Below are 25,406 nucleotides of genomic sequence, written 5' to 3' on the forward strand. Positions count from 1 at the left end.
TGGGTAAATCTTCATTAGTGAGGACTTGAGAAATTTAATTAGAGCTAGAGATAATATAATATGACTTTATTTCTCATTTAAGGGTAGCTAAAGATAGTCCAACTCACTTAGGCAATGTTTAGAGTCGTGATTGTATTGGTCTTGGGTTCGAAAGAACCCAAGATATACATACCCTCTAGTTAGGGAGAATAGAGGGTATAGTATAGACCAAGCGTTATCCATGTATTCACTAATTTGAAGTTGATTAATCATTCCTATTTTGTTGAAACCATGGCGTAATGCATACACCCTATGTCATCTCCAACTTGGCAAAACTTATTTGTGTTGAATACTTGGCTTTGTTATCTATAGATTATAATCTTGTGTTGCCAAATCTCCTCATTTCTGTATATGCATGTCTGAGACAACATTGTGCTAAATAGAATTGAATTAACGCATCAATTGAAGCATAATCCTTTTTGTCGGTTCTTGTGGTTCGATCCGACCTCATAAATTGGATGTTATTTTTACACGCGACTACCTATGCCTTAAACGCAAGGAAGAGTTGAGCGTTATCAAAAAATAGTATCGTTATCGGGTACTGGCTAGCGACTGCTTTTAGTTGATTTTTGATTCAATCTTTTGTGCACCCTATTTTCTTTTCACTTTATTTTGTGTTGTTGTCATGACCCAAAGTATACCCTAGGCGTAACATGACATATAGAACCCCAAGAGGTCCTACAAAAGCCACTTGTCATACATCATACGAGATAATAGAATTTAAAGAATTCAAAAGACAACCTTATACCATAAAGAGTTTGACAAAAGCGGAAGTCTAACATAAGTCTAAAAACCATCTAGTACATCATAAGGAAAGCGATTGGGACGTAACTCATATATCACATACAAGTCTGAAACGAAAAATGACATAAAGCAATAAAAGAGTCTCGGTCCTCGAATCATGAGGACTCACCAATCTTCAAAAGCCCAAAAGGATCAACTAGCCATGGGTGTGCGGAATAGGAGCGTCGGATCCTACATTAGTGAAACAATGCAAGAACAATTATGCATTAGTACATGGAATGTACTAAGTATGATAGCAATGCATAAGGTATATGTAATCATGCTAAAAGGGACTCTACATGGCATGCAATAACCAACTTAAATCATAAAATAACATGTGAGAAAACATAAGTCATAACCATGGTCAATACAAGCTAAACATCTTTAAAACACATTTGAGATACTTTTAGAAAGTAACCTTAGTTCGTTATTATGGGAAGTTTGCCATTAACCGACATAGACCATGTGAGCTATGACATGAAATTTGGTGTTTATCCCACACCGAAAAGAGATGTCCTTACTCAAGGTAAGAACCATAAACTTGAGCTAAAATGGATTCACTAGCTAATGTCTATCTAAGACAAACCTATTGTGGCACATAGTTGTGGGACATGGGTAATCGCCTCTAGTCCACTCGGTGCTAAGCATAAATCTCAAAGAATCGTCAATATTTGTATTCGTCTTATTATCCATGGAAAGACAATTAAATAAGCAATCCAAGCTAGAGTTCCTTTAGAATAACTCCTAAATCTTGATTCAAATTTAGTTGAGAAAAACTTTCAACCCTATGAATCCTTCATGTGAGAATAACCTTTCACAACAACAACATCGAAGCTTTACTCTCAAAGCAACCTTAAATCATTCATGTCAATTCCATAGAAAGAACATGCATATCTTCATGGATTCAGAATTCATAGTTCATAAACTTAATCATATGCTCATAGTCTAAAATTCATGGGGCATGCACGGGTTCATATGAGATTAACTCAAAAACATGTAATTACTTCAATTCATGCATAAATATATAGAAAACAATCAATTTGATCAAGATTGAAAAGAATCCATGAACATTGAATAAAATCCTAACTTTGATTGGGTAATGTAGTTTCGTAAAATTGGAGAATTTAAGAATCCTATGGAGGAAATGACTCCATAGGTGAATGGTAACATACCTTGATTCTTTAATCCCAAGAAAATGGAGAATTTGGAGACTTGAATGGAACCCTGACTCTTCTTCTTCCTTAGACTTGAGAGAATTTGAGAGGATTACTTTGGTCAGGTTTTGGGAATTTACGAGAATGAGTTCAAAATGGGTAATTTGGGGTTTAAAACGTTTATATAGGGCCTAGGGTAGAATGTAAAAAGACCTAGTATTGGGTTAAAATATTTAGGAAAAGACCCAAAAGCCCCTTTAAAAATAATTGTCGGGCCCCATCTACGGTTGGACCTACGGGTCGTAGGTCCTTTTATGGACCATACTAGTCAACCGTAGATAGGTTACTAGGACTTCGAAATTCCCCCAACTACGACGGGTCCCATGTACGGCTCGTAGGTCCTCCTACGGTCCGTATATGCCATTCGTAGAACCCAACTTTGACTCTTAAAATTTCACTAAGTCTGGGACTCACTACGAGACCTATCTACGACTCGTACAAAGGTACACATACCGTCCTAGTGAGCCGTAAAAAGGGTACTGGAATTTGACTTTTTGAAAAATTATTTTCCCACTACCTACGGTTGCCATCTGCCCATAAAAGCATCTACGGTCCGTAGATGGGACCTGTGGACACAGACCCCAGCTCAAATCTGCATTTTTTCCTTCTTTTCCAAATCTGAGGTGTTATAATATCTCCCCCTTGAGAACATTAGTCCTCAAATGAAATTCAAGACATCATAAAGAGGGTAGGAAAAGATCTAACAGCCCAACATGAATGCAATCACATAAAAGCACATATCTGAGGAGGAAGAATCGACTCCAAGCTAAAGCATATCCAAAACATCATTTCATAAGGCATATATGCAACTCATACTCAAATGTTCATAAACATGGAGATATCAATCAAGTTAACTTATTTTCTCAAAATCAAGTTTTCATAAGCATGCATGCATGAGGAAACATGTGAATAACTAAGACACATGAAACCAAAAGAGTAAACCACGAGGAACTAAATACCTCAAGCTAGAGTAGGGACGGAGGGAAGGAAATGAGGATAATAGGACATCATATCGGCCTCGGCCTCCCAAGTATCACTCTTAACTAATTGATTCTTCCAAAAAACCTTCACGGAAGCAACTTCTTTGTTTCTCAACTTTCGGACTTTCCAATCTAAAATCTTGACCATAACTTCTTCATAAGAAAGACTATCCTTTTTGCCAAGACTCTCCATTGGTACTATAGATGTCGGATCACCAACACATTTCTTCAATAAGGAGACATGGAAAACAGGATGCACCAATGCTAAGTCATTAGGCAAATTAAGTTCATAAGTAAATTTACCAATACGCCTCAAAATCTGATATGTGCCCATATAACTGGGACTAAGCTTCCCTTTCTTCCCAAATCTCATTACACCCTTCATGGGTGAAATTTTCAAATATACCCAATTATCTACATCGAATTCAAGATCTCTTCTTCTAACATCGGCATAGAACTTTTGTCGACTTTGACCCGTTTTCAACGTTTCTTTAATAAGCCAAACTTTCTCCATAGCCTCATGTACCAATGCATGACCTATCAAAGCAAACTCACCAACTTCAAACCAATCTATAGGAGATCTAAACCTCCTACCGTAAAGAGCCTCTAATGGAGCCATACCAATGCTTGAATGATAGTTATTATTATATGCAAACTCAATCAAAGGCAAACGATCATCCCAATTACCCTTGAAGTCAATCACATAAGCTCTCAAAATATCTTCCAAAGTTTGGATAGTACGCTCCGTTTGCCCATAAGTTTGAGGATGAAAGGTCGTACTAAGTTTAATACAAGTACCAAGCCCTTTTTGGAAAGACTTTCAAAATTGAGAAGTGAATTGGGTACCATGATCATAGATGATGGATAAGGGCGCTCCATTAAACCTAACCATCTCTTTCAAATACAACCTAGCATAGTCCTCCGCCAAATAAGTAACTTTAACGGGGATGAAATGAGCCGACTTCATCATACGATCTATTATAACCCAAATCGAGTCATGTTGTCATCGGGTGTGGGGTAGACCAACAATGAAGTTCATATTCAAATCTTTCCACTTCCAAGCAGAAATACTAATATCTTAGGAAAAACCTCCCGGATTTTGATGCTTGACTTTCACTTGTTGACAATTAGGACCCTTAGCCTCAAATTCTGCAATATCCTTCTTTATCATATTCCACCGATAGACTTCCCGCAAGTCGCGATACATCTTGGTGGCTCCGAGGTGAATGAAATATCGAGAACTATGGGCTTCTGAAAAAGATTTGCTCCCTCAAGTAATCTACATTGGGAACACACAAACGACCTTGATATTGAAGCACTCCATCTCCCCCTTAGGAGAAAGCCTCAATGGACTTTTTAAGTACTGCTTCCTTCAACTCAATCAGAATTGGTTCAAGACCTTGCTTTTCTTTTACATCTGACACAAAATACGACACTATTGGTGGAGTCAACCAACCGAACACCCAACCAGGCCAATCTATGAACATCACAAACCAACTCCTTCTTATCTTCCTCAACATAAGCTACACTACCCATTGATAGTCGACTAAGAGCATCCGCTACTAAATTCACTTTGCTAGGGTGATAAAGGACACTCATGTCGTAATCTTTTAGTAACCAAGCCACCCCTTTTGGCAAAGATTTAGATCATTTTTCTTGAACACATATTGCAAACTCAAAAGCAACAAAAACGACTTTTCACTAAACAACAACAATACATAAATATTTCCTCAAAATTAGGGTTATTTTGGATTTGTCGATTTTCTTTAAAAAAAATAATAAATAATAGGTACCATTACACCAATATTAAATTTTCACATCTATAGAACAATTTCTTGTTCATTACCCCAAGAAAAAAACTTAGTATCAAGAATGTTGTTCAAAAATTGTAAAGTCTTTTTTAAAAAATGACTTACATGTTATAAGTTGAACACGACCTTCAAATTAAGAAAGAGAGAGTGACGGCCGGAGATGAGGGAGAAGATAATAGGGAGCATATTTGTTGATAGTCGAATTTTCTAAGGAAAAAGAAAAAGAAAAGAACGTTGAAGGGAAAAAGAAGAAGAGAGAAAATTCTAATTTCTTTTTACTTTTTTTAATTGTTTGGATAGAATTACAATAGTTGAAAAATGTAGAGTTTTTTTGTATTTTATAAAAGAATAGAAAGTTTTAAAAATGTTAACTTGGTCCCAGATTAACTTAATTATATTTTTAAGTGGGTTGGACCCCTTCTTGGTCAAAGTGTCACCAAAAACAAAACCAAGACTTATTTGACACATTTTATTCAATTTTCTTTGGAAAGCTATTAGCTTAAACGGTAAGCAATTGCGGTTTAAAGCCGCGTCGAGTTTATGCTACCGACTCTATATATAATACCACCCTTCCAATATGTACTACTCCTATTGCTTTCTTTGTCTGGAAACATATCCACTGCAAGCAAGTAAATTCTTTATGCACTTTATGTATTGTGTTGACAATATATGGGTTTTGCCCATTCATTATGCTTTAACCATATGAATAATAACGCTTCTTTATGCTTTTTTTTATGTAATGTCTCATGTGTTTATGGGTTTTTCTCTATTCTTATGCCTACATCAAATGAATATCAATATAGTTGAAGTTAGGTTTAAACTTTGATATAACGCAGATCCAAGAAAAGAGGCAAGACGCTGTACTATAAGAAAAGAAAAAACAGATTGAGACCTAGAAGCGATTCTTCCTAACTCGAGTTTATTAACAACACAATTCTCCACTTTCTTGCATATTGTTCAAGAATTCTCCAGTTTCTTGCATATTCTTCAAAACTCAATTTTGTTTCTTGCTTATTTTTTGTGCCCCAGAATGCTCTCCAAACTCTGTCCAAATACGCTTAGTAGAAACACCACCTAGGCTATTCCATGGGAAATTGGGAATGATCTACACTTTTTGGATATGTTTTTTTACCAATGATTTCTCTGCCAAATGAATTAAGTAAAGTTTTTATTTATTGCTTGTGGTTAAGGTGTGGATTGGAATATATAGATGCTACATATAATACTATCAAATTTCATCAAAGTAGAGATATCATATTTACTTTTGTAGAGCAGAGAAACGGCTTTGGAATTGGAGATTTAAATTTCACGACAGTTGAACAAGACTATGTTTCTAAAATCATATGAACAAAATGGCCACGAAAAGAAGAACAAAAGCAACAAAAATGACTTTTCTCTAAACAACAATATTACATATACATTTCCTCAAAATTATTATATTTTTGGGTTTGTCGATTTTCTTTCAAAAATACTAAATAATAGGCACCTTTACAATATTATTCAATTTTCACATCTATAGAACAATTTCTTGTGCATTAACCCAAGAAAAAATCTTAGTCTCAAGAATATGTTGTTCGAAAATTGTAAAATCTTTCAAAAAAATGACTTACCCGTTTTAAGTGGAACACGACCTTCAGTTTTAGAGAGAGAGAAAGTGACAGTCAGATATGAGGAGGATGATAATAGAAAGACTTTTTGTTGATAGTCTAATTTACTAAGGAAAAAAAAGAAGAGCAGAACGTTGGAGAGAGAAAATATTCTAATTTCTTTTACTTTTTTTAATGGTTTGTATAGAGTTAAAATAGTTGAGAAATGTATTATTTTTTTTGTATTTTATAAAAGATTAGAAAGTTTTTAAAAATGTTAATTTGGTCCCGGATTAACTTAATTACATTTTAAGTGGATTTGACCCTTTTTTGGTCAAACTGTCACACAAAAAAACAACAAAACTTATTTGACACCTCTTATTCAATTTTCTGTGGAAATCTATTAGCTTAAACAGTAAGCAATCGTGGTTTAAAGTCCCGTCGAGTTTATACTACCGACTTTATATATAATACCACCCTTCCAATATGTACTACTCCAGTTCTTATTTGCTTTCTTTGTATCAAAACATATCCACTACAAGTAAGTAAATTTTTTATGCCTTTTATGTATTGTGTCCCAGTTTATGGGTTTTCTCCATTCGTTATGCTTTTATCATATGAATAATAACACTTGTTTGTGCTTTTTTGATGTAATGTCTCTTGTGCTTTGGGCTTTTCTCCATTCTTTACGTCTTCATCAGATTAATATCAATATAGCTGAAGTTAGGTCTAAACGTTGATATAACGCGGATCCAAGAAAAGAGGCAAGACGTTGTACTATAAGAAAAGAAAAAAGAGATTGAGACCTAGAAGCGATTCTTCCTAACTAGAGTTTATGAACAACAAAATTCTCCACGTTCTTGCATATTGTGCAAGAATTCTCCAGTTTCTTGCATATTCTCCAAAACTCAATTTTGTTTCTTGCTTAATTTTTTGTGCCCTAAAATGCTCTCCAACCTCTGTCTAGATACGCTTAGTAGAAACACCACCTAGGCTATTACATGGAAAATTGGGAATGATCTACACACTCTTTGAATATGTTTTTTACCAATGATTTCTCTGCCAAAAGAATTAAGTAGAGATTTTTCTTTCTTGGTTGTGGTCCAAGAGTGGATTGACATATATAGATGCTACACTTAATACTACCAAATTTCATCAAAGTAGAGATATCATATGTACTTTTCTAGAGCAGCGAAGCGGCTTTGAAATTGGAGATTTAAATTTCACGACAATTGAACAAGACTATATTTCTACAATCATATGAACAAAATGGTCACAAAAAGAAGAACAAAAGAACCAAAAAACGACTTTTCACCAAACAACAATACATATACATTTCATCAAAATTAGGGTATTTTTGAGTTTGTCGATTTTCTTTCAAAAATAATAAATAATAGGTACCATTACACCATTATTCAATTTTCACATCTATAGAACGGTTTCTTGTTCATTAACCCTGGAAAAAAAACTAAGTATTAAGAATGTGTTGTTCGAAAATTGTAAAATCTTTATAAAAATGACTTACTCGTTTGAAGTCGAACACTACCTTCAAGTTTTAGAAAGAGAGAGTGACGTCCGGAGATGAGGAGGATGATAATAGAAAGAATTTTTGTTGATAGTCGGATTTTCTAAGGAAGAAAAAGAAGAGCATAACATTGGACAGAAGAATAAGAAGATATAAAATTCTAATTTCTTTTACTTTTTTAATGGTTTGTATAGAATTACAGTAGTTGAAAAATACAGTGTTTTTTTGTATTTTATAAAAGATTCTAAAGTATTTAAAATGTTAATTTGGTTCTAGATTAACTTAATTACATTTTAAAGTGGGTTTGACCCTTTCTTGGTCAAAGTGTAACCAAAAACAAAATCAAGACTTATTTGACACCTTTTATTCAATTTTCTATGAAAAGTTATTAGCTAAATAGTAAGTAATCGCGGTTTAAAGTCGCGTCGAGTTTATGCTACCGATTCTATATATAATACCACACATCCAATATGTACTCCTATTGCTTTCTTTGTCTGAAAACATATCCATTGCAAGCAAGTAAATTCTTTATGCACTTTATGTATTGTGTCGACAATATATTGGTTTTATCCATTCATTATGCTTTTACCATATGAACAATAACGCTTCTTTATGCTTTTTTATGTAATGTCTCTTGTGTTTATGGGTTTTTCTCTATTCTTTATGCCTTCATCACATGAATATCAATATAATTGAAGTTAGGTTTAAACATTCATATAAAGCGGATCCAAGAAAAGAGGCAAGATGATGTACTATAAGAAAAGAAAAAACAGATTGAGACCTAGAAGCGATTCTTCCTAACTCGAGTTTATTAACAACACAATTCTCTACTTTCTTGCATATTGTTCAAGAAGTCTCCAGTTTCTTGCATATTCTTCAAAACTCAATTTTGTTTCTTGCTTATTTTTTGTGCCCTAGAATGCTCTCTAACCTCTGTCCAGATACACTTAGTAGAAACACCACCTAGGCTATTCCATGGGAAATTGGGAATGATCTACACTTTTTGGATATGTTTTTTTACCAATGATTTCTCTGCCAAATGAATTAAGTAAAGTTTTTATTTATTGCTTGTGGTTAAGGTGTGGATTGGAATATATAGATGCTACATATAATACTATCAAATTTCATCAAAGTAGAGATATCATATTTACTTTTGTAGAGCAGAGAAACGGCTTTGGAATTGGAGATTTAAATTTCACGACAGTTGAACAAGACTATGTTTCTAAAATCATATGAACAAAATGGCCACGAAAAGAAGAACAAAAGCAACAAAAATGACTTTTCTCTAAACAACAATATTACATATACATTTCCTCAAAATTATTATATTTTTGGGTTTGTCGATTTTCTTTCAAAAATACTAAATAATAGGCACCTTTACAATATTATTCAATTTTCACATCTATAGAACAATTTCTTGTGCATTAACCCAAGAAAAAATCTTAGTCTCAAGAATATGTTGTTCGAAAATTGTAAAATCTTTCAAAAAAATGACTTACCCGTTTTAAGTGGAACACGACCTTCAGTTTTAGAGAGAGAGAAAGTGACAGTCAGATATGAGGAGGATGATAATAGAAAGACTTTTTGTTGATAGTCTAATTTACTAAGGAAAAAAAAGAAGAGCAGAACGTTGGAGAGAGAAAATATTCTAATTTCTTTTACTTTTTTTAATGGTTTGTATAGAGTTAAAATAGTTGAGAAATGTATTATTTTTTTTGTATTTTATAAAAGATTAGAAAGTTTTTAAAAATGTTAATTTGGTCCCGGATTAACTTAATTACATTTTAAGTGGATTTGACCCTTTTTTGGTCAAACTGTCACACAAAAAAACAACAAAACTTATTTGACACCTCTTATTCAATTTTCTGTGGAAATCTATTAGCTTAAACAGTAAGCAATCGTGGTTTAAAGTCCCGTCGAGTTTATACTACCGACTTTATATATAATACCACCCTTCCAATATGTACTACTCCAGTTCTTATTTGCTTTCTTTGTATCAAAACATATCCACTACAAGTAAGTAAATTTTTTATGCCTTTTATGTATTGTGTCCCAGTTTATGGGTTTTCTCCATTCGTTATGCTTTTATCATATGAATAATAACACTTGTTTGTGCTTTTTTGATGTAATGTCTCTTGTGCTTTGGGCTTTTCTCCATTCTTTACGTCTTCATCAGATTAATATCAATATAGCTGAAGTTAGGTCTAAACGTTGATATAACGCGGATCCAAGAAAAGAGGCAAGACGTTGTACTATAAGAAAAGAAAAAAGAGATTGAGACCTAGAAGCGATTCTTCCTAACTAGAGTTTATGAACAACAAAATTCTCCACGTTCTTGCATATTGTGCAAGAATTCTCCAGTTTCTTGCATATTCTCCAAAACTCAATTTTGTTTCTTGCTTAATTTTTTGTGCCCTAAAATGCTCTCCAACCTCTGTCTAGATACGCTTAGTAGAAACACCACCTAGGCTATTACATGGAAAATTGGGAATGATCTACACACTCTTTGAATATGTTTTTTACCAATGATTTCTCTGCCAAAAGAATTAAGTAGAGATTTTTCTTTCTTGGTTGTGGTCCAAGAGTGGATTGACATATATAGATGCTACACTTAATACTACCAAATTTCATCAAAGTAGAGATATCATATGTACTTTTCTAGAGCAGCGAAGCGGCTTTGAAATTGGAGATTTAAATTTCACGACAATTGAACAAGACTATATTTCTACAATCATATGAACAAAATGGTCACAAAAAGAAGAACAAAAGAACCAAAAAACGACTTTTCACCAAACAACAATACATATACATTTCATCAAAATTAGGGTATTTTTGAGTTTGTCGATTTTCTTTCAAAAATAATAAATAATAGGTACCATTACACCATTATTCAATTTTCACATCTATAGAACGGTTTCTTGTTCATTAACCCTGGAAAAAAAACTAAGTATTAAGAATGTGTTGTTCGAAAATTGTAAAATCTTTATAAAAATGACTTACTCGTTTGAAGTCGAACACTACCTTCAAGTTTTAGAAAGAGAGAGTGACGTCCGGAGATGAGGAGGATGATAATAGAAAGAATTTTTGTTGATAGTCGGATTTTCTAAGGAAGAAAAAGAAGAGCATAACATTGGACAGAAGAATAAGAAGATATAAAATTCTAATTTCTTTTACTTTTTTAATGGTTTGTATAGAATTACAGTAGTTGAAAATACAGTGTTTTTTTGTATTTTATAAAAGATTCTAAAGTATTTAAAATGTTAATTTGGTTCTAGATTAACTTAATTACATTTTAAAGTGGGTTTGACCCTTTCTTGGTCAAAGTGTAACCAAAAACAAAATCAAGACTTATTTGACACCTTTTATTCAATTTTCTATGAAAAGTTATTAGCTAAATAGTAAGTAATCGCGGTTTAAAGTCGCGTCGAGTTTATGCTACCGATTCTATATATAATACCACACATCCAATATGTACTCCTATTGCTTTCTTTGTCTGAAAACATATCCATTGCAAGCAAGTAAATTCTTTATGCACTTTATGTATTGTGTCGACAATATATTGGTTTTATCCATTCATTATGCTTTTACCATATGAACAATAACGCTTCTTTATGCTTTTTTATGTAATGTCTCTTGTGTTTATGGGTTTTTCTCTATTCTTTATGCCTTCATCACATGAATATCAATATAATTGAAGTTAGGTTTAAACATTCATATAAAGCGGATCCAAGAAAAGAGGCAAGATGATGTACTATAAGAAAAGAAAAAACAGATTGAGACCTAGAAGCGATTCTTCCTAACTCGAGTTTATTAACAACACAATTCTCTACTTTCTTGCATATTGTTCAAGAAGTCTCCAGTTTCTTGCATATTCTTCAAAACTCAATTTTGTTTCTTGCTTATTTTTTGTGCCCTAGAATGCTCTCTAACCTCTGTCCAGATACACTTAGTAGAAACACCACCTAGGCTATTCCATGGGAAATTGGGAATGATCTACACTTTTTGGATATGTTTTTTTACCAATGATTTCTCTGCCAAATGAATTAAGTAAAGTTTTTATTTATTGCTTGTGGTTAAGGTGTGGATTGGAATATATAGATGCTACATATAATACTATCAAATTTCATCAAAGTAGAGATATCATATTTACTTTTGTAGAGCAGAGAAACGGCTTTGGAATTGGAGATTTAAATTTCACGACAGTTGAACAAGACTATGTTTCTAAAATCATATGAACAAAATGGCCACGAAAAGAAGAACAAAAGCAACAAAAATGACTTTTCTCTAAACAACAATATTACATATACATTTCCTCAAAATTATTATATTTTTGGGTTTGTCGATTTTCTTTCAAAAATACTAAATAATAGGCACCTTTACAATATTATTCAATTTTCACATCTATAGAACAATTTCTTGTGCATTAACCCAAGAAAAAATCTTAGTCTCAAGAATATGTTGTTCGAAAATTGTAAAATATTTCAAAAAAATGACTTACCCGTTTTAAGTGGAACACGACCTTCAGTTTTAGAGAGAGAGAAAGTGACAGTCAGATATGAGGAGGATGATAATAGAAAGACTTTTTGTTGATAGTCTAATTTACTAAGGAAAAAAAAGAAGAGCAGAACGTTGGAGAGAGAAAATATTCTAATTTCTTTTACTTTTTTTAATGGTTTGTATAGAGTTAAAATAGTTGAGAAATGTATTTTTTTTTTGTATTTTATAAAAGATTAGAAAGTTTTTAAAAATGTTAATTTGGTCCCGGATTAACTTAATTACATTTTAAGTGGATTTGACCCTTTTTTGGTCAAACTGTCACAAAAAAAAGACCAAAATTATTTGACACCTTTGATTCAATTTTCTGTGGAAATCTATTAGCTTAAACAGTAAGGAATCGCGGTTTAAAGTCCTGTCGAGTTTATGCTACCGACTTTATATATAATACCACCCTTCCAATATGTACTTCTCCTATTCTTATTTGCATTCTTTGTCTCAAAACATATCCACTACAAGTAAATATTTTATGCATTTTATGTATTGTGTCCCCAGTTTATGGGTTTTGTTCATTCGTTATGCTTTTATCATATGAATAATAACACTTGTTTGTGCTTTTTTGATGTAATGTCTCTTGTGCTTTGGGCTTTTCTCCATTCTTTACGTCTTCATCAGATTAATATCAATATAGCTGAAGTTAGGTCTAAACGTTGATATAACGCGGATCCAAGAAAAGAGGCAAGACGTTGTACTATAAGAAAAGAAAAAAGAGATTGAGACCTAGAAGCGATTCTTCCTAACTAGAGTTTATGAACAACAAAATTCTCCACGTTCTTGCATATTGTGCAAGAATTCTCCAGTTTCTTGCATATTCTCCAAAACTCAATTTTGTTTCTTGCTTAATTTTTTGTGCCCTAAAATGCTCTCCAACCTCTGTCTAGATACGCTTAGTAGAAACACCACCTAGGCTATTACATGGAAAATTGGGAATGATCTACACACTCTTTGAATATGTTTTTTACCAATGATTTCTCTGCCAAAAGAATTAAGTAGAGATTTTTCTTTCTTGGTTGTGGTCCAAGAGTGGATTGACATATATAGATGCTACACTTAATACTACCAAATTTCATCAAAGTAGAGATATCATATGTACTTTTCTAGAGCAGCGAAGCGGCTTTGAAATTGGAGATTTAAATTTCACGACAATTGAACAAGACTATATTTCTACAATCATATGAACAAAATGGTCACAAAAAGAAGAACAAAAGAACCAAAAAACGACTTTTCACCAAACAACAATACATATACATTTCATCAAAATTAGGGTATTTTTGAGTTTGTCGATTTTCTTTCAAAAATAATAAATAATAGGTACCATTACACCATTATTCAATTTTCACATCTATAGAACGGTTTCTTGTTCATTAACCCTAGAAAAAAACTTAGTATCAAGAATGTGTTGTTCAAAAATTGTAAAATCTTTTAAAAAAATGACTTACTCGTTTGAAGTCGAACACTACCTTCAAGTTTTAGAAAGAGAGAGTGGGTTTAACCCTTTCATGGTCAAAGTATCACCAAACACAGATTCAAGACTTATTTGAAACCTTATATTCAATTTACTATGAAAAGCTATTAGATAAAACAGTAAGTAATTGCGGTTTAAAGTCGCGTCGAGTTTATGCTACCGATTCTATATATAATACCACATTTTCAATATGTACTACTCCTATTGCTTTCTTTGTCTGAAAACATATCCATTGTAAGCAAGTAAATTATTTATGCACTTTATGTATTGTGTCGACAATATATGGGTTTTGTCCATTCATTATGCTTTTATCATATGAATAATAATGCTTCTTTATCCTTTTTTATGTAATGTCTCTTGTGTTTATGTGTTTTTCTCTATTCTTTATGCCTTCACCATATGAATATCAATATAATTGAAGTTAGGTTTAAACATTTATATAACACGGATCCATGAAAAGAGGCAAGCCATTGTACTATAAGAAAAGAAAAAACAGATAGAGACCTGAAAGTGATTCTTGCTAACTCGAGTTTATTAACAACACGATTCTCCACTTTCTTGCATATTTTTCAAGAATTCTCCAGTTTCTTGAACCTTCTTCAAAACTTAATTTTGTTTCTTGCTTGATTTTTTGTTCCCTAGAATGCTCTCTAACCTCTGTCCAAATACGCTTAGTAGAAACACCACCTAGGCTATTCCATAGGAAATTGGGAATGATCTACACTCTTTGGATATGTTTTTTTACCAATGATTTCTTTGCCAAATGAATTAAGTAAAGTTTTTCTTTATTGCTTGTGGTTAAGGTGTGGATTGGAATATATAGATGCTACATATAATACTGTCAAATTTCATCAAAGTAGAGATATCATATTTACTTAGTATCAAGAATGTGTTGTTCTAATTTCTTTTACTTTTTTTTAATGGTTTGTATAGAGTTACAGTAGTTGAAAAATGCAGTGTATTTTTGTATTTTGTAAAAGATTAGAAAATTTTGATAATATTAATTTGGTTCCAGATTAACTTAATTATATTTTTAGGTGGGTTTGATCCTCTCTTGGTCAAAGTGTCACCAAAAATAAAATCAAAACTTATTTGACACCTTTTCTTCAATTTTCTTTGAAAAGTTAAGCAATTGAGGTTTAAAGTCGCGTCGAGTTTATGCCTATTGTCGAACCCTATTTCGAACTGGCCGAAACAGTTCACAACATAATATGGTTGTCACTCTGATTTTTGAAAAAATTGTTTTGTTTTGTTTTAGAGTCGCCACCTAAATTTTACGGAAAATATTAGGAAAACCATTTTTTATGTGTAAATGTAAACTCTGTTTAGATTTGCGAAACAAGTGAGATTTTGAGTATGTGTTTTGGTTACTCAAGGGGAAGGTGTTAAGTATTTCTCAGAGTCTATCCGAAGATAGTCCTTAAACAAAATTCAGGGGAAAAATAGTTAGGAAAATTTGTTTATTTATTTATTTTAAAAATCAATGATAATTAAATCTCGTTAGTTTAAGAAAAAGAGTAAAATACAAGGTATGGCACATATACGTTGATAAAATAAATGTGCCTAAAGGTATGTCAATTTTATTGATAAAAAAAGGGATGTATCTTATATGAAACTTATCCTAGATATAAATGTTGAGTTTAAAGGATATGAAAATGTGTTATCTTATTCATATGCAGAATTAATATGTAAAAGAAAATAAAATAAAATGAGATAATAGTTGGGTGTAAATATGTGGTAGTATGTGTAATATATGTTTTTGAATAAAAATAGATAAAAATTGAGTTCTCCAAAAATAAACAAATAAAATAAATAATAATAGTACTAAATGCTAAAATATAATATAAAGTTTGTGATTTTAGCTAGATTTATTATAAAGTATAGTATATACATGTAAGTTGTTTAAAATATGTAATTGTTTGTTATTCTATTTACATGTAAGGATTAGTTGACGAGAGATTAGATGTAGTAAAATAATATGTATATTTAAGTGTAGAGATTTATATATTATAAAAATAAATAATTAATATTAGTAAAAGGAATAGTAGATAAAAAAATAATAGATTATGTTAAAAAATATAGAATTTATACCTTTATGTGTATCACATATATGTGTATGTACCTTGTATTTTGAACCTGTTGACATATCTAAAATGTTGAAATAGAATGTTATCAGATTAGAATATTTTAGAGATATTTGATTTTTTAAAAAATAAGAATTGCCAATAAATTTTATGAAAGGGTGTGTAAAGAGTATAAAAATAGGTCTAACTATTAGGACTCATTCTATAGTCACATTTTGTTTTGTTAAATATATAAGCCTACTTCCCTACTTATTTTTTCTTTAAAAAAAATATAATTTCACAAGTTAATTATTTTAAGCCTTTATTTATCTCTAAATTCATTTGGAAATCCCAATTCATGAGTTTTATTTTTTCCTACTTAAATACCTAAATGAATATTATTTCACCCTTTTAAAATTTCAATTGAGAATTTTAGATGATACGTTTTCCTATTCCTTAAGATAAAGGCCTAAGTCGGTATATATTTCTTTTCCCCAATTTTGAAACACCTGAACGAATATTATTTTAACCTTTTGAAACTTCATTTGGAAAACTTTTAAAACTGTAAGTCCCCTCTTTTCAACTTAAAAGGCCTGAAAGAATGTTATAAGTAAAAATGCTAACCCATTTTTTAAGAAAATATCCTTTGTATCATTTGTTCTAAAGGTGTCTCAACTAAATTCATAAACAAATAATATTAGTTCACGTAAAATAAGCTTCAAAATAAAAGACAAACAATATATCAAAATTTGTAAGTAAAGGTTAGTGAATATATCCAAACAATATAATTAAGACTCGAAAAAAGGAAAGCTAAGAAATATTGGACTCCTAATTTGTGAGACTCCAAAAGTTGCGATGATCCTAATTGTTGTTGGCCTAATATCTTAGGCCAATAACAAGTTCCAAAGTAGAAACTCCAGCTCTCCGGTTGTACATGAAACATAAAAAGAAAAATAAAAATTAGGAATTTTGTGCTAAAGTGATAATAGAATAGGTTATAAGTAACGAAATGACATTCAAATAATTTAACTAGGGATCTTCCAATACAAAAGTTGTCATAACCCACACATAAGTTACCAAACTTGATATGTACAGCTGCAACATATGGAGGGGAACATAGTTTAATTAAATTATTTGGGCATTTACCTAAACGAACAATCCTAACAAATGAAAAATGGGAAAATATGAATCAATTGGTGATGTCATTATGTTCTAATAAAACATTAGTTGTAAACATGCTGAAGAAAAAATATACATCTCCCGAGTACACTCACATGAACAAAATAACATCAGTCACAATTAGTTCCGCGAAAATTTGCTTAGTGAAAGTTGGAGGTTTTTACTTATAAAAAAAAATTAACTAACCAAAGACAAATGGGAGGGAGGAAAATAAGGCATTCATGTCCATTTTTTGTTGACAATAATTCGTGAAAAGGAACTCACATAGCAAGGATATTGATGCAAACTAGCAACCGCCTAAAAAATAAAATATAGTGCAAACTATTAAATGGACAGCTTCAAAGTTGGAATTAAAACATAGGTAGAAAATAAGAAAGATCGGAACTATGTTATTCTAAATAGAGAAAGAAAATTCCACACTATCCAAGGTTTACATTACTAATTCACACAAAAAATTAATAGTTTACTGTAAACTAAGGAATTAAGACATCAAATGAACCTGAAAGACATATTTGATAAGCAATCTATTGTTATCACCATTCTACAACAAAATCTTTAAGAAAAGTTATTATTATTGTTATTTTTATTTCTAAAACAAACATAACTAGTCTTCTTCAATAATTTCTCACTGTAATTCTAACTTATATTTAACTACAAACACATAAAACAAAATAACAAAACCAGATTAGTATCCATCAATTTGCTTTTTCAGAGGACCACAAAGAACATTACTAACGCAAAAAAAAAAAAAATCACACCTATGTACTTAACTCCTTCATAAAAAGATATCATATTAGCGAGAAGAAGATGGGAAGTAAAATGAAAAAGAGCTTTTACCTTGTGTTGAGCAGCAAACTAAAGCTTAGACGTCAAAGATTCTAACTTTTAAATTCCTCAAACTCGAATTCAAAACCGAAAACAAAAAGATGAAAGAAGATCGATTTTTTTATGAAATCCAATGCTTGAAGTGTGCTTTATCCCTCTTTTTTGTTTGTTCTCTGATGATTTTTTTTATGTTGTTCCTGTCCCGTTTTTGGATGGATTCGAATGAGAACCGAAGGGCTGATTTTATAGTCGAATTTGGGGGAGGCTTCCACTCTCAAACCCATTAGATTGAGGGTGTAACCAATCAAAATCTGATGGTTTCGCGTCCCACACTTTGCAGGAGGAGCAATAATGATGATCGAGATTTCTAGGCCTGCTTTGGGTCAGAAATAGATCGAAAAAGATGCAAAATTGATAGCAAGGGGAGTGTGATTGATGGACGACAGAGATAATGTTGGAAAATGCAGGAAATCGTTGTTTTTCGGTGGTCCAAAGTTGTTATTGATGGGAGGGGTCATCTGGCATGGGGAAGGATGAGGCGTGCAACGTCTGGGGAAGGAGGAGAAAGAGTAAGGGGCATCGTCCTTTTCTTGAAAAAGTAAAGAGAACGTTGGGGAAGATGGAGAACTAGGGGGAGTGGTCTAGGGAAAAAGTTGGGTGGCTTGTACTATTTTGGGGAAAAGAAGAAGCAGACGTTTCTTTTTCTTTATGGGGAAGGTGAGAAACGCTGGGGTCTTTAGGGAGGAAGAAAGGTCTTGACTAATTTGGGCCGTCCGATCGTTTGATCGGACGGTTAATAAATATTATGGAGTTTTTTAAATAATAATAATAATTATTATTATTATTATTATTATATATATTAACTAATGATAAAAGCTTAATTAACTAGGACCATTAGATTTAATCGTAGGGTCAAGATTTAAGCTAAAGAAGCACAATCCATGTGCTCGCCTACGTGGCATACACGGATTGGCCGGGTTAAGAAGACTTGGATTGCCAAATTTGCTCAAATTAAATTCATTTAAATTATAACTACTTTCTTTATTAAATAGCTATAAGAGATAATTATTTTGCAAAATTAGCTTATTTGATAAAATTAGTCGTTCTTAAAATTAAATTAACATAAATTAGTAACTCATTAATTAATTAAGCTTTCTAATTTTAAACAATGTACGAAAAATAACCATTGCGACAAAAGAAATTATATTTGAACAAAAATAGATTCAATTCTTAAAACGACACTTATTTAAAAAATGAGAAAGTAAGTAGTAATATAATATATTTAATTTTTATAAGAAATTGAAATAAATTTATGAGGTAACAATAAATAATTAAAAAAAATTCTTGTTCCTATAAAAATTTCATTATTATTATTATTTTACTTTAGTTAAGTGTGGAGAGCCAAAATTGGGTGTCAACAGCTTGCCCCTTTCTTTGTCCATGGAAGAGAGTAATGAAGACGTGGGCAAAGAAATATTGACACAATCCAATTTTAGGCAACCCACCAAAATACACTTTGAGCAATAACTTGACAAGAATGTTTATGGAGTTATGGCCGAAATTTGGCTTCCGAGCTGCCTACATATCTCAAGTTTCATAAGAAATCAAGCCACATATAATTCGAGAACATAGCAAATTTTATTAAAAATTTTCCCAGTATCGAATTATGGTAATATTGAAATCTTTCGGTGGTGAGGTATGAAGAGATTAGCACGAATAGAGGGATGAGATATAGTTCTAAAGAAACTTGAATGAGAAATGCTCCGTAGCAATTTCTACTGAAGACTCCAGGTGGATAGATGAATTTTCAAAAGGATTCCCCAGTGTCGAGTTACAATGAACTGAGACATGAAAGAGCTATAAGTGAAATTTAAATCTGAACTTCTGAAAATCGAGTTGAGTTGAATTTGGAAAGTGAATCCTTGACGTAGCTAGTGATGCTTGACATTGCACTAACTTGCCCTAGTTTGCTGCTTAGAGGGAGTTCCTCGTTGTAATGCTTTGTCCTGCAAAACATGTAAAAGGGTGAAAAGTACTTGTTGTGGTTCAAAAATTATAAATTGAAATAGTAATGTAAAGAGTAGAGTGTAGATGTTCAAACAACTGTTGACGTGTCTTTTTGTGTTGTGAGTGTGATGTAGGTAAAGTAACTTGTAATGTAGAGGCCCTCGACTGGCGGGGCTGTGTAAAGCTTGTAATGTAAAGCCTCCGGCTGGCGGGGCTGTGTAAAGCTTGTAATGTAAAGCCTCCGGCTGGCGGGGCTGTTGTAATGTAAAAGCATGTACCCGGCTGTGTAAAGCTTGTACCGTAAAGCCTCTTGATGGCGGGGTTGTTGTAATGTAAAATCATGTATCCGGCTATGTAAAGCTTCTAATGCAATTTTAATTATCGGCCTATGACAGCGCTGCTATGCGTGCATATCCCCGGTCGGTGGAGCTTTAGTGATATCACTACAATGTAATCTCCGATTGGCGGAGTCTAGCTTCTTTTGCTTATATACAGGTTCCGATTTGCGGAGTTCAATCGATATTTGCTATGTACAGCCTCCGGTCTGCGGAGTTTGACGCTGTTTGCTATGTACGGCCTCCGATTGGCGGAGTTTGATGATGTTTTCTATGTACAGCCTCCGATTGGCGGAGTTTGACAATGTTTGCTATCTATGGCCTCCGATCGGTGGAGTTTGAGTGACATTTGCTATGTACAACCCTAGACTTGTGGAGTTTGGCGCTGATAGACGGTGGTCTCCGATTGGTAGAGTTGTTGATAAGGTTAGATTACAAGCTCCAGTTGGTGGAATTATTTTGAAAGAAAGCTAACTATCCTATTTTCCTATGAGGATCCTTTTTCTTCAGCATTTGGTCTGGATCTTTGAGCATACCTGCAAAATTTTAAGTGAAATGTTCTTAGATGTAAGATGCAAGTTGAAGTACTTTCGGTAAATAAAGTAGGGAAGGAGTATTTTGGCTCATTATTGTGAGAAGTCAAATGGTGTTTCTAGTCATTCCCCAAGATTTGATGGTATTTTCTTGATTTATGTGTTCCCTTCTGATGAAGCTTTCCTAGCTCTTTTGCAGACACTGCGACGATCGAGATTCTTCATATTTCGGGGTTACGTTAACTATGAGGAAGTGTCTCCTAAGGGTAACAAAGAAAAAAAATTGTGCAATGCATCGATCGAGCCTGACTCAAGCTGCCTACGTATCCTCAATGTAGGAATCAGATCGTGACGTAGTTCGAATACAAGTGGGAGAAATTGAAGTATGTAATACAATGACCGAGCTTAACTCAAGTTGCCTACGTATCCAAGTGGAATCAGGTCGTAACGTAGTTTGAATACAATAGGAAAGTGAAAAATATGGCATGCAATGACCGGGACTGACTCAGGTTGCCTACGTATCCAAGCGGAATTAGGTCAGGACGTAGTTCAGATACAACGGAAAATAGTGAAAAATATGCAAGGGAAAAGTAAGAATATGTAATGCAATGACCGGGCCTGACTTAGGCTGCCTACGTATCCAAGCAGAATTAGGTCAGGACGTAGTTCAAATACAACGAGAAAGTGAAAAATGCAAGGGACTGAATACGACAAGGATTGCATACGTATCCCACCGAGGGAATTCAGGTCGAGCGTAGTTCTAAATACATGGAAATGATGTTTTTGGGTTTTCTAAGGGAGACTGGATCCGATGTGGGTTGCCTACGTACCCCACCGTGGGGAGTCAGCTCTAGATGTAGTTCTGTTACACTGAAAATGCAAAATACCAAAAATAAGCGTAAATCTTGAGGTCTTTCGATATAGTATTTCTTGATGGCGTCTCAATTGATTGTCTTTATGCTCACTCTGCCGTCCATTTCTGCTAAGATTACCGCTCATCCGAAGAGTACTCTATGAATCATGTAGGGTCCTTGCCAATTTGGTGCAAATTTTCCTTTGACTTCTCCTTGGTGAGGAAAGATCTTTTTCAATACCAATTTCCCTGGTGTGAACTGTCAAGGTTTGACTTTCTTGTTGAATGTTTTGGTCATTCTGTTCTGATAGAGTTGGCCATGACAAACCGCGTCCATCCTCTTTTAATCGATGAGCATCAATTGTTCATGCCTGCTACGTATCCATTCTGCATCGTCCAGACCAACCTCTTGGATAATCCTTAAAGATGGTATTTCCACCTCAGCAGGTTGTACTGCTTCTGAACCATAAACCAACATATAAGGAGTTGCTCCAGTTGATATTCTAATTGTGGTGCGATAACCAAGTAAAGCATATGGTAGCTTCTCATGCCATTGCCTGTGACTGCCCACTATTTTCCTTAGGATCTTTTTGATATTCTTATTTGCAGCCTCAACTGTTCCATTCATCTGTGGCCACTGGTAAACCGTGGAATTTCGATGAGCAATCTTGAACCTTTTATAAGTTTCCTTCATAAGATCGTTGTTGAGGTTGGTTGCATTGTCTATTATGATTGATCATGGAATTCCAAAACGACAAACTATGTTGTTGCGAACAAAGTCTGCCACTACCTTCTTAGTCATTGCCTTGTATGTCGAAGCTTTGACCCATTTTATGAAATAATCAATAGCTACTAGGATGAAACGATGTCCATTAGATACGGGAAGCTCTATGGGTCGACTAACATCCATGCCCCAAGTGGCAAATGGCCAAAGGGAACCCATCACATTTAGCTCATTCGGTGGAACCCGTATAAAATCTCCATGCACTTGACACTGATGACACATTTGCATATACTGGATGCTATCTCTCTCCATGGTCATCCAAAAATATCCAGCTCTTAAAATCTTCTTTGCCAAAGTGAACCCATTCATGTGAGGTCCATATGTTCCTGCATGTATTACTTCCAAAAGCCTTGTCTCTTCTGCGGTGTCGACACACCTCAGCAATCCTAAATCCGAAGTTATCCTGTATATGATTTCTCCATTAAGGAAGAAATGATTAGCTATCCTCTTCAAAGTCCGTTTCTGTTTGCTTGTAGCATTTTCAGGATATTCTTGTGCTTCTATCAATCTTCTGATGTCATAGTTCTAGGGTTTTCCATCCAGTTCCTCATCTACATGAAAACAATATGCATGTTGATCATGTCTCTCTATATTGATAGAGTCGATGTAATTCTTGTTTGGATGTTGAATTATCGAGGACAATGTTGCCAAAGCATCGGTAAACTCATTTTGAGCTCGAGGGACATGCTTTAACTCAATCTTTGTAAATCTCCTACTTAAATCTTTTATGTAATGCAAATAAGGAAGGATCTTGATATTTTTAGTGGCCCATTCTCCTTGCACTTGATGAACCAACAAGTCGGAATCTCCTATCACCAAGAGTTCTTTGATACTCATGTCTATGGCCATCCTGAGTCCGAGAATACAAGCTTCATATTCCGCCATGTTATTGGTACAGTAGAACCTAATCTTGGCTGAGATTGGGTAATACTGACCTGTTTCCGAAATTAAGACTGCTCCAATTTCAACTCCAATAGAGTTCGATGCTTCATCAAAGAACATCATACATCCATCATACGACTCTGATACGTCTTCTCCTACAAACAAACCTTCTTCATCAGGGAAGTAGGTTGTGAGCGGCATGTAATCTTGGTCCACCGGGTTTTTTGCGAGGTAATCTGCCAGGGCTTGTCTTTTGATGGCCTTTTGTGTCACGTACACGATATCAAACTTGCTCAACAAAATTTGCCACTTTGCCAGCTTACCTGTAGGCATTGGTTTCTGAAAGGTGTACTTGAGTGGATCCATTCTTGAGATCAAGTACGTGGTGTATGCAGGAAGGTAATGCCTAAAGTTTTGGCAATCCAAGTCAAAGCGCAACATGTTCGTTCCAACAAGGTGTATCTTGCCTCGTACGGTGTGAACTTCTTGCTCAGATAGTAAATGGCTTGCTCTCTTCTGCCCGTCTCATCATGCTGCCCCAATACACATCCAAATGCATTATCCATAACAGGCAAGTATAATAACAAAGGCTTCTAGGCTTTGATGGGACCAATACTGGTGGGTTGGACAAGTACTCTTGGATTCTGTCAAAAGCCCTTTGGCATTCCTCTGTCCATTTTGTGGCAGCATACTTCTTCAGTAATTTGAATATGGGTTCACAGATCACTGTAGATTGAGCTATGAACTGACTGATGTAATTCAGTCTTCTTAAGAAACTCATCACGTCTTTCCTGGTCTTAGGTGGAGGTAGCTCTTGGATTGCTTTTATCTTTGATGGATCCAACTCTATGCCTTTCCTGCTAAGGATGAATCCCAATAGTTTTCCCGTGGTACTCCAAATGTACACTTTGCTGGATTCAACTTCAGATTATACTTACTCAACCTCTCAAAGAACTTTCGTAAGTCATCCAGATGGTCTGAACTTCTTTTGGATTTGATAACGACATCATCCGCGTATACTTCAATTTCCTTGTGGATCATATCGTGGAAAAGGGTAGTCATGGCCCTCATGTAGGTTGCACCGACATTTTTTAGACCAAATGGCATTACTCTGTAGCAATACACTCCGCATAGAGTAATAAACGATGTCTTCTCTCCATCATCTTCATCCATCAAGATTTGGTGATATCCTGCAAAGTAATCGACAAATGATTGCAACTCATGTTTTGCACAATTATCGATGAGTATATGAATATTTGGAAGAGGGAAATCATCCTTAGGACTGGCCCTGTTGAGATCTCGATAGTCCACACATATTCTGATCTTTCCATCATTTTTGGGAACCTGGACAATATTATCTAACTATGTGAGGTAATTTGTAACCCTCACAACGTTCTCCTCAATTTGTTTAGTTACCTCCTCCTTGATCCTTAAACTTAAATATGGCTTAAATTTTCTTGTCTTTTGCTTAACAGGTATACAAGTGGGATCAGTTGGTAATTTGTGCGAGACAATATCGGTGTTTAATCCTGGCATGTCATCATAAGACCAAGCAAATACGTCAGCATACTGCTTAAGCAATTCTATTAACTCTTAGTTTCTTTCAGCCTCCAAATGTATGTTGACTCGTGTCTCCTTCACGATTTTCTCATCTCCTAAGTTGACAACCTCTATTTCATCCATATTGGGTTTCTTCTGACTTTCAACCTACTCGATCTCGTGTGGTAGGTTATCCGACATCATGCTTTCATCATACTCTACGTGATCTTGTTCATCGCTTTCACCTTGCTCGGTGGATTCGTTACATGTCATAACCGTTGAACGAGGATTTTTATTAATATGAGTGCTGAAAAGTGCAAAAGGTAAGTAAAAATAAATAGATATTTAAATAACGAGAAATTTTTTTTAAAGAAAATAAAGACTTTTTATTTCAAAGCATTCTAGCTTTTAGAAGAGGCAAGCAACAAAAGATTAGGCATGATTCAAGC

The 25,406-nt window shown here is 33.8% G+C and overlaps 1 protein-coding gene across 1 annotated transcript; it reads right to left on the bottom strand.

Annotated features, from left to right (window-relative positions):
- Positions 1–22,488: 22,488 nt before the first annotated feature.
- On the bottom strand, positions 22,489–23,784 carry LOC125825398 (uncharacterized). Its single transcript, XM_049504743.1, has 2 exons — positions 23,185–23,784; positions 22,489–23,061 (listed from the first exon to the last, which is right to left on the bottom strand). Exons 1-2 carry the CDS (start codon positions 23,782–23,784, stop codon positions 22,489–22,491), a joined length of 1,173 nt encoding a protein of 390 aa, XP_049360700.1.
- Positions 23,785–25,406: the final 1,622 nt, after the last annotated feature.

The sequence above is a fragment of the Solanum verrucosum genome, unplaced genomic scaffold (genome assembly GCF_900185275.1).
Source record: "Solanum verrucosum unplaced genomic scaffold, falcon-dt-bn FXZP01000051.1, whole genome shotgun sequence".
In the NCBI taxonomy this organism is placed as follows: Eukaryota; Viridiplantae; Streptophyta; class Magnoliopsida; order Solanales; family Solanaceae; genus Solanum; species Solanum verrucosum.

What these genes read in the sequence shown, in the direction of transcription:
- LOC125825398 (XM_049504743.1), bottom strand. Translation starts at nt 23,784, where the DNA reads ATGGATCCACTCAAGTACACCTTTCAGAAACCAATGCCTACAGGTAAG. An exon ending in ATGAGTTTACCGATGCTTTG is followed by an intron (nt 23,062 to 23,184) that starts GCAACATTGTCC and finishes GGAAAACCCTAG; the next exon opens with AACTATGACATCAGAAGATT.